At 28.6% G+C, this 10,737-nt stretch overlaps 1 protein-coding gene and 1 pseudogene across 1 annotated transcript; both read left to right on the top strand.

Moving 5' to 3' along the window:
• The first annotated feature begins 1,830 nt into the window (after nt 1-1,830).
• LOC114183378 (flavonoid 4'-O-methyltransferase-like) lies at nt 1,831-3,296 on the top strand. Its single transcript, XM_028070387.2, has 2 exons — nt 1,831-2,663; nt 2,777-3,296. Exons 1-2 carry the CDS (start codon nt 1,890-1,892, stop codon nt 3,077-3,079), a joined length of 1,077 nt encoding a protein of 358 aa, XP_027926188.2. The 5' UTR covers nt 1,831-1,889; the 3' UTR covers nt 3,080-3,296.
• A 2,964-nt stretch (nt 3,297-6,260) lies between these two features.
• Nucleotides 6,261-8,496, top strand: LOC146885984 (isoflavone 7-O-methyltransferase pseudogene; annotated as a pseudogene).
• The last annotated feature ends 2,241 nt before the right edge of the window (nt 8,497-10,737 follow it).

The following is a 10,737-nucleotide window of genomic DNA, read 5'->3' on the forward strand; positions in this document are numbered from 1 at the left end:
AAGAAAGAGAATGATTAGTTATATTTACTCTCTTATCATCAATATGGATTCTATTTTCTTCTTTAATCTCTCTATGACTTCTCTTACGTCTCCTTATTTTATTTTCTTCTAATTGTCTTATTTCTAGGGTTTTGGCAGATTACATTTACATCTCTTAAATCTCATGTTGTCCGTGTGTACCAATTTTTTCATCCTCATTTCTGGTTAGTATGTTTTTTCTTTTTATTTGTGTTGTTATTATTTTTATTCTCTTTAGGATTTGTATTAGAATTAGAGATGTGATTCTTTTACTTAGTTTTGTTTTTCGGTACTTGATTTACGGGTTTCGAGAGTTTTTTTTTTTTTGCATATATCTTGAGGAGAAACTGATTTTTTTTACAAAATTATTAATTAGATTATGGTTTAATCTTTTGGTAGATAATAGATTAAGTTGAGTTTTCTGTAGAAAGATAATTCAAGTTTAGGAAAAAAAACTTATTATCGAGTTCAGAATAACAATATTTTTTTAATTATTTTTATTAATGATTAATCTTAAAATAAATAACTTTGCAAGTTTGTGAACAAGTTGAAATTTAAGAACGAAAAAAGAAACTTGAGAGTTCAAGATATTGCAAGTCTACCATCGAGTTTATTTTCTTGACAATCAGAACCAAGTTTTATTGTTTTAATTCATTTGTTTTATATATTTATCTTCAGTAGTGTTTTATATATATTATCATTTTTTATTTAATATAGAAATATATAGATATGTCAACTAGAAAATTTGAATTAGGTTATTCAAAAATTCAAAAAAAAAAAGAAGATTTGAGACTTTAATTGCATAACAAAAAAGAGCTATGAACAAAAAGGAGCAAATCTCTTATGTATTACCGTGTGTAGATATTTCATTTTTGAAAGAAGAATGCTTAAACCTTGAAAAATCTTTAAAACATGATAATTTGTTAGATATTGATGGATTTGATTTAATTTCATAATTAAATATCTTAAGAGAAATTATAGGTATGGAAAATGATAAACCAACTAAAATCCTTAATTATATAAAAAGAATAATTTTTTCTCCAAATGTATATATAACTTATAAAATAATGTTAACAATTTTAATGTCAATTGTTTCAGTTTCAGCCGAAAAAAGTTTCTCAAATATAAAGATAATAAAAATTTATTACTTATTTAAGATCAACGTCTCAATAAAGATTAAACGGGCTAGTCCTATCATCTATTGAGAAATAAATATTAAATGAAATTAATTATGATAATTTAATAAATAATTTTATATCAAAACTCAAAAAATAAATTTTAAATAAAAAATCTCATTTTTTAAGGTTGTTTTAGGTCTCTAATATCGTTGAGCTTGATTACAGATATATATAGATAGAGATAGATCTTTATAAACTAAGTTCATCAAAAATATTTATTGTGACTAACGTGATAATTGTAAAATGGACAATTAAAAAAAGAGAATAAAATAAGATATAAATAAAGTATAAATTCAAGTAATAAGTTTACTTAGTAACGAAAGACATATTAATTATTATTTTTACATTGTTTTTCTTAACTAGTTTTGTTGTATAACTTTCAAGAGCTATTCTCTTTAAGTAATCGAAAAAAGACTGAATTGACGGGCTTTCTGATTATTTTAACAAAACATGTGGACGGCGAGTAGCACGTAAAACTCGTGGTATATTTTATTTCTGAAAATACATAACGTTGAGAATTTAATGAAATAAACAACGATGTCATATCTTCTGAAAATAATCAATTCAACTTACCATGGGATTCAAATCCGAATAGACGGAAAGCGAAAATTCAAATTTAGGTTTTTGAATCTTTATATAAAGGACAACAAAGTCTGAAACACCACCACACAAAATACAGATTCACATCAAACTATGGCTTCAAATAATGGCCTTAAAGCAAGTGAGATGTTTGAAGGTCAAGTTCACTTATACAAACACTTGCATGCTCATGCAGTAGATGGTATGAGTATTAGATGGATGATTGAGCTTGGCATACCTGACATAATCCACAACCATGATCAACCCATTACACTATCAGAGTTGGTATCCATTCTACAAATTCCGCCAACTAAAGTTAGAGGCGTGCACAGTCTCCTACGCTATCTGGCACACAATGGATTCCTTCAGATTGTAAGAGTCCATCACAACACAGAAGAAAAGGAAGCATATGCTCTAACTGCTGCATCACAGCTTCTTGTCAAAGGCACTAACCTTAGTCTTACGCCAATGGTGGAGTATTTAATTAACCCAAGTGGATCACCCGTATGGTCTCACTTGAAGAAGTGGACTTATGAGGATGATCTTACACTGTGTGATGTCTCCCTAGGATCAAATATATGGGATTTTCTTGGTAAAAACACAGAAAAAAACAAGTTGTTCAATAAGGCAATGGCTAGTGATTCTCAGATGATGAACGTGGCATTAAGAGGTTGCAATTGGGTGTTCGAAGGAGTGGAGTCCATTGTTGATGTTGGAGGTGGAAACGGAACCACAGCCAAGGCTATCTCTGATGCATTTCCAAACGTGAAGTGCACTGTGTTAGACCGTCCACAAGTTGTGGAGAACTTGTTGGGTACCAACCATTTGAAATATGTTGGTGGTGACATGTTCAAATCTATTCCCAAGGCTGATGCAATTCTACTCAAGGTAGGCATCTCTAAACGAATGTTTCCTAAACTTCTTTCACTACTGCAACTTTTTCTTTTATAAATTAGAATATTGGATTCATGTTATTAACAAATTTGTAAATATTTCCGTAGTGGATTTTGCATAATTGGAGTGACATGGATTGTAAGAAGATATTAGAAAATTGCAAAGAAGCTATTTCTGGTAAAGGTAAGAGAGGAAAAATAATTGTGATAGAAACTGTGATAAACGAAGGTCAAGATGAGCATGGAATTACTAGTCTAAAGCTCCTCATGGATGTGAAAATGTCATGTCTTGTTAATGGGAAAGAAAGAAGTGAAGAAGAATGGAAGAAACTGTTCGTGGAAGCAGGATTCCAAAGCTACAAAATATCTCCTTTAACGGGATATTTGTCTCTTATTCAAATCTATCCTTGAATATTGAAGTTATGCTGGTGCATTTCTTCAATGCGTGTTATGAAACAAACAAGGTCACAATGCTCATTTCCCATTTCAATAAATGATTGGTAAGAAAATGCAACAAGAATAAAAAGAAGAATTGATAAGAACCAAGATTCAGAGATACAAAATCTGATGGAATGTGTCAAAGTGTTTTGCTTTATTAATAAATGGCATGGACTATATTTTTCTTAAATGTATTGGATTTATAATTAAAATTAATTTAAATAGATTAATTTGATTTTGATTTTGATTTTGATTTTTTTATAATTGGATTAAATCTTAATTGAATTCATTTTGTTAATTAGTTTAATTTACCTAACTATTAGATTAATTATTATGGATCAGGCTAACTCGAGTCGATCTTTAACTCAGACCGACTTGAATCGATTTTTCGACTCAAATTGACTTATTTCAAACTTCGGCTTAGACCGACTTGGATCTAACTAGACTGATTTAACTTGACATTTGTCTTAGGTCAACTCTACTCATCGTTTACTCCAAACGAACTTTGCTCAACTTTAAACTCTTGATTTGATTCGACCTAACCTTTATTCATTTTTACTTGACTTAGATGCACTTTGATTTTTATTTTTTCAAAATTCAAAAATTAATAATCCAATCTAAGTTCAACTACGTGGATTGGATTTAAAATCCAAAAGTACGTATTTGAATTTAGGATAAATCCATTTAAATGGATTTAAAGCTATATAAATTTGAATTGTTATATATTATACCTCAAAATTTGTATTTTTTTGTCACTTTTTATTAAAAATGAAAACTCGTTATGAATGTACGAGAGCTTTGTTTTAACTGAGTTCGAAAGCACCATGTAATCAAAAAAATATTTAGGGTAATGAGGTTTTTTTCGTTTTGATTCTCATACGTGTTCTGATGATGTAAATGTCAAATGCCCTGCGTAGCTTATGAAAGCAGAAAACTATAAATTATCTAACTAATATTAACCAAAATAAATACACTTAGAACATTTGCAGTGTAGAGACAAAATCTATTTTAACGGTAGGTGCTTACACTCAAATATACTTCACTGTTATAACTTATGAAATTGTAAATTGAAGTTTGAGAAATTGCTAAAACATAAGAATAAAGTGATACATGAAAGGATTGTCAGTGAAATTATGTTATAATAATTTATTTATAGGTAAAAGACACTACAAAAAAAATTAAAATTATCGACGGATATATTTCTGTCGGTAAATTTAAATTATCGACGGATTTTATCGACGAATTCTTAAATTTTAATTACCGACGGAAAAATCTGTCGGTAAAAAAAATTTTATTTACCGATAGAAAAATTTGTCGATAAAATCCGTCGATAGTTCAAATTTTTTTTACCAACAAAATTACCGACGAATTTTTCCGTCGGTAAAAGAAACGGGAAATTTCCCGCCCAAATAGTTAGATAAATTCTCAACACTTACAATAACACTAGGATAAGAAATCTGAAGCACTTTTCAGTGTTTGTTGAATTTTTAACTTTACATAAACCATCTGATATAATTAAGATATAATTTGAATTATATGAATCATTGATACAATCAATATCTATAGGAAAGGTGTTCTGAAGTTTTAATTAAATTTTCAACCTTATCATCATAGTGAAAAGGGAACCATTTCTCAAGTTTTAGTGGCGGAGAATTTGGGAGCGAAGGATATCTTATCCTCTATTTTTTTTTTTTTAAATTGTGTTTATATAATGAAATTTATAAAAATTAAAATAGGCATATTTTTAATTTTTTTTTATAAAACATGTTATTTAATATTAATAAATAGTAAAACATACCATTAAAAATTATAAAGAATACAAAATCTTATGGAAATATTTTTAGTTTTTCTCTCCTTACCTTTTAAGTTACTCAATATTTATGTGTTTTTCTATTTCTCACACGTTCTCTCTTTAAAAAGAAAAAAGATTTTTTTTTTCTGATTTCCTTTAAAAATATCAAATTTGTCATCCAGTTTTGTTTAATTTTAATTTGGTGCCGATTTTTGAAAAAATAATACAATTTGATTTTCTTAACAGATCAAAGATTTTTCATCAAAATTGAAATTCTTAATAAGTATGGTTTGTTTCGTTGGTGTAATTAATATAATCATTTGTCAATTTTGATGAAAAATTCTTGATTCGTTTCAAGAAATTTAACGAAAATGACCAAATTGTATCAATTTCAAAAATCAGGACCAAGTTGAGACTAAAAAAGTTGAAGAACCAACTTGACATTTTTTAACAAAAACAAGGACTAGAAGAGTAATTAAACAACAAAAAAACTAAGCATAAACTTATTATTTCTATTCATTACTAATTTATTTTGTTTCATTCTTGAAAAAAAAAATCTCTCTTACCTCACTTAATAGTAAAATATTAGTTTGACAATATAAAATAACTGAGTCTTGCTATTTTTAAACCATTATTACAAAATACCATTTTCTAGGTCCTCACATCCTTCCCAGTAAGAAAAATTTTCATCCTCGAAAATTCACTCATTAGGTAAAAGATATGAACATGATATCCTCATTTTCTCTTAAAATAACCACCTAGACTTGCACGACTTACCATCCTAACACCTTAACTAATTGAAAACCTTGCCTCTATGATAAGTGATATAGTGTAAACAGTGTAGATTGGTCTAGCCATTACTCCCAAAGGCAACTCTCAACCTCAAATCTACAGCTTGATTCATCATTTACTCTTGCTCGACTATTTATAGTTGATACACTAAACTCATTTTCCATATGTTTTTCATTACCTTTTTTTTGGGCTTTACCGAAATCTAAAGATAACATTGGGTTTCAATCTAAAACAAGCTAGTTAGCACTTCATACCGCCTTATTTTTTCCTTGATGTACAACGTGACCACCTTGATCATACATAACATCTAACTAACTAACAAGAATCAAACATCCTTGATCAACCTATCCACAACTACCCCATAACATCAAGCCCCATTTATTGACTCCATTAGTGGGTAACATAGTCCATAACACTGTTATTCCACTTTCAAACTGGAACCTTCAACTTGATCATTTTTTTGTGTAATGACTTCGTTGATACATGTGTGATTGGGTTTGGCTTGGCCAAGTTGATGTTGGTGATGAATTTCACCTTCAATATCAGTGAGTTGTCGATAACGAGTTTATGATGTGCAAGGTGGTGAGGGCTAATGACGGAGAAAGATTGTCACTGTCAATGAGTCTGTGCACATTACTAGCGTCGAGAACGCTTCAAACAGGTCTATTTGAGTGTTATTATATGTTTGTTTTAGAGCATGTGAAATGGTTGGTGAAGGGAGAATATGTTGGTTCTTTAGTTGGTATTAACCAAAGTCCCATGAGTAATATGAAGAAGGGAGCAGAATAAAACTATTATAAAATTGAATGGTTGATCTAAGAGAGATTACTACAACTCAATAGGTCTCTTGGGTGTATCAGAAACTTAAACATTTGTGTATCATTGGAGAGTTTGCAATTTTGTCTAGAAAAATTGCATTAAAAGAAATGTAGTTTTCACTTAAAAATTTGCACGAGAATGATTTGCAATTTTGTTCACAAAACGAGAAAGATTTGCAATTTTATCTTGAAAAAATTGTACTAAGGTTTACCTTTTTTGCCAGGAAAATTACTTGTTCAATAATAATATTTTGTTGATTATTTTTAGATGTAAACCTTGAAGTACCTAATCACGTAAAATTTCTTATGTGGTTCTATTTAAATTTATACTCTTATATGTGAGTTTGTTTTCCTTGAAAATATTAATTTTTATTATGTGATATATATTTTGCTGAGTTTAAAAAATAATAAAATATTATCTGTGAATAGAAGAATTAAAAGTCTTAGGGAAGCAACACTTCTTATTTTTAAAATGGAATTTTTAAAGCATGATTCAACCATTTACGAATTTCAGTAAATTGAAATGAAAATTGGACTAGTATATTTAAAGATCTATTGGAGTTATGAATCATGCAAGTAGTAGTACTTTTGCTGTCACAAAATATATAAAATGCCAATGGCATCAGTTTCGGAAACACCGGGAAGCACAAAACCATAAGTTATTATGTTAATAATTGACTTTATTAGTTAAATGTAATCGTGCTGAGGAAGGTATTTCCTGAACGCAAACTCTCCAATTCCAAATTCGATTTCTTATACTATTTTATTTTTAAGAACTTTCCAATAAATATTAATGAAGATTCCATAATATTAAAATAACACTTGCCCCGTCCAAACGTTTTCTTAAAAAAAAAAAAGACTCAAGTCAGAAAGTCATGTAGTTAAGCTCTGTAATTTATTTGTACTCTTAACAAAAAAGTTTGCATTCAAGCCCTAATCAACGTTTTTTTTAAACTCGCTGCATTTTGAATTGGTCAAAAGTTGAAAACTAGAGTTTCTAAGATATCAATTATATAGCTTGTTGAAACTTTATATAAGAGACACCAAATTCCGAAACACAACCAAATCACATGCATTTACGGCTTCAAACAATGGTCACAAGACAAGTGAAATATTTGAAGGTCAAGTTCGTTTGTGCAAACCCATATAATAGATGGTATGAGTCTTAAATGGATCGTTGAGCTTGACATACACATAATCCACAACCATGGTCAACCCATTATACTTCAAAAGTTGGTGTCCACTCTGTTAAGAGTATATATAATTCTGTTATGGTTAGTTACTGTAGTTTGTTATACATCTTCTGTTACGCTAGTATAGTTAATTTTAGGCTTGTCTATATTAAGATTTTCTCTCTCTATCAACACAATTCAATATCATGCAACGTTTTATTTCTTTCTCTCTCTCATAATCATAACACACTCTATAAATTCCACTTACTAAAGTTACAGGAGTGCAAAGTCTCATACGCTACCTAGTACACATTGAACATAGTTAGCGTCCATGAGAACATGGAAGAAAATGAAACATATGTTCTAACTATTACATCACATCCTCTTGTTAAAGGTAATGACCTTTGTCTTGCACCAATGGTCAAGTGTTTTACTAACCCAAGTGTAGCAAGTGTATGGTCTCACCTGAACGAGGATGATCTCACATTGTCTTGATATGATCAAATCTATGGGAATTTCTTGATAAAAATCCTGCATGTAACAAGCTATTCAATGAGACTTTGACCACTGATTCTCAAATGATGAACATGACATTGAAAAGGTTGCAACTAGGTGTTTGAAGGAGTGGACTTGTGGATGTCGGCGGTGGAATTAGAATCACAACCAAGACAATCTGCGAGGCATTTCCTGACATCAAATGTATTGTTGGAACGTCCATGTGTTGTTGAAAACTTGTCAAGAACCAACAATTTGACATATGCTGGAATAGATATTACTTTTAAATTCTACTTGCAAATTTATTCCCAATGTCTTTAATATAAGCAACCAAAAACTTTCACATCAAATTTAGGTGGTTTACCAAATAATTTTTTATAAAGTGACAGATAATTAAGCATATTGAACTATATGTGATTAATTAAATAACATGTCATTAATACACACTCACCACAAAATTGCATTAATAAATGATGTTGAAATCTAAGTGTTAATGCCACATTTATATTATGTTAATTTTTCTTTTCACTCTCCCATCTTATCCTGGAGTAATCATTCAAGATCTTTCGAACACAATCTCATTTAAAAAAAAAAAAATCATACATATTTAAATTTGATGTCTTTGTCACTTTGTACTTTCTTTATTTTTATATCAATTTGTCCATCGACAAAGACAACAAAATTCATAAATATAAACTTAACCTTAATTTTAGTGTATAACAAACAATTGTTAAGTAGTATTGTGTTCACGTGATGAAAGATTGCGGGTTCCCTATAAATCACAAAAAAACTAATACATTACATGTTGTCCAACACAATGACAAACATTATATGTTTTATTATTTTTTCTTCGAATAAACTAACTCACATGAGGGATGAACTTTAACTCCTTGACTAACATAACTCAAACGTTAATGCATGCACCTTTAGAATACTAGAAAAAAAAAATTCATTTGTCCATTCACTTACTTCGGTCAACGCCTGATCTTCATGTCTTGTATTACACCCAATGCATTATTAAATTGAATGATACAATTAAATCAATTAATTGTGATAAATTAAGTTACAAGTTAATTAAGACAAAAAAAAATTACATAGTCAAGCTACAAACCACTATTCAAAGTCACATGGTCCTCCTTCGACATATTTTCCATTCCATAATTTCACCAATATGTTTTAATCCTTTTCATCAAAGAAGATAAAATTTCTATCACATGATATATGAAAAAATTATTTTGATCATCAAGACTATCTTAGATTTGAGAACATTCAAAATATCGAGATAAGCATGATAAACATGAGACTACCAACTATTGTTTGCCGTAATAATTTCTTACAATTTTGGGAAAAAAAATTACATTTTAATTCTTCCTAAATTTTTTTTATAACTCTTGATACCATTACTGTCCTCAGACAAATTACAGCATTAAAAAATGTCTATAAATATTCATTAAAATGTCCACATAAAATTGTCTATAAATATATTAAAAATGTCTCCAATTCATTTAATTTAATGTATGTATACTGTTGTGATTTCTTATGTGTAAATTAAAAAATTTGGAGGTTTATAAAAGTTGTATATAAGGTGTAGTTTTACGTCAGCGTCAAACAAGTATCTAAGAAGATAAGTTAGTTTGTTAAGAAAGGTAGGAAAAATGTATTTAAAAAGTTATATATTTCTCTTACTTTATATCCAGACTTCTATCTCTCTGAGTATATGTAAATATAATGGTTTATCACGAAACAATGCTTAATTAAGGTTAATTTTGGAACAGATTTAGATATGTTCTGATCGAAAAAGTATAAACTGCACTAAGGCACTATCGTGTAAAAGTGTAAAAATTATTTATAGATTAATGCAACTTGGATTTAAATTAGATTACATTCTATTATAGCCAAAATCATTTTTTATCCAATGATTTTGTTGTGAGCTTTTAAACCATCTTAAAAAAAATATTTTTGAGTTAATTTAAATTTCTCATAAATTTTATGAAGTTTAAGTTATACACATTTAGGTTAGAACTTAAGTAAGTGATAACAAAATATCTAAAAAGATGTTTGAAAAATTCGTGTCCACACCTAATCAGTTAAGAATATGATATCTTGATCTTAGTTATCAAATTTAAAAAATGATTTTTTTATAAGTATTTCTGACAGAATTAAAGGAATAGTATTTTTTATCCTGTTTTTATTTGTATGGAATAAAAGCTTTATATTGTTTTCAATTGTATAGAATAAAAACTAATCAGATGGTTTGAAATTATTATATTACATATGTTTTAGATATATAACCGACTTTTTAAATTTTTGGTACTTAGCAGAATACATAATAGTTTTAAGCTGACATGTAAATTATATAAATTCATATGATTGAATATGAAATTTGATTTTCCAAGCAATGTTAATTTTTATTTCTTATTCCAATGTAGAAAACATGTCTGAAAATACCAACACACCTTTATTCATTAATAATATCTCGGAACAAATGCCATCGTTTTATAAAGGAAAACAGGAAAACATTCTTAAATATAATTATAATGCATAATTAAAGTTGAGAAATAA

The sequence above is a fragment of the Vigna unguiculata genome, chromosome 5 (genome assembly GCF_037176805.1).
Source record: "Vigna unguiculata cultivar grain cowpea cultivar isolate G323 ecotype 2 chromosome 5, ASM3717680v1, whole genome shotgun sequence".
NCBI lineage: Eukaryota > Viridiplantae > Streptophyta > Magnoliopsida > Fabales > Fabaceae > Vigna > Vigna unguiculata.

Coding starts and splice junctions, on each gene's coding strand:
- LOC114183378 (XM_028070387.2), top strand. CDS start 1,890: ATGGCTTCAAATAATGGCCTTAAAGCAAGTGAGATGTTTGAAGGTCAA. Junction 2,664..2,776: donor CTGATGCAATTCTACTCAAG/GTAGGCATCTCT, acceptor ATATTTCCGTAG/TGGATTTTGCATAATTGGAG.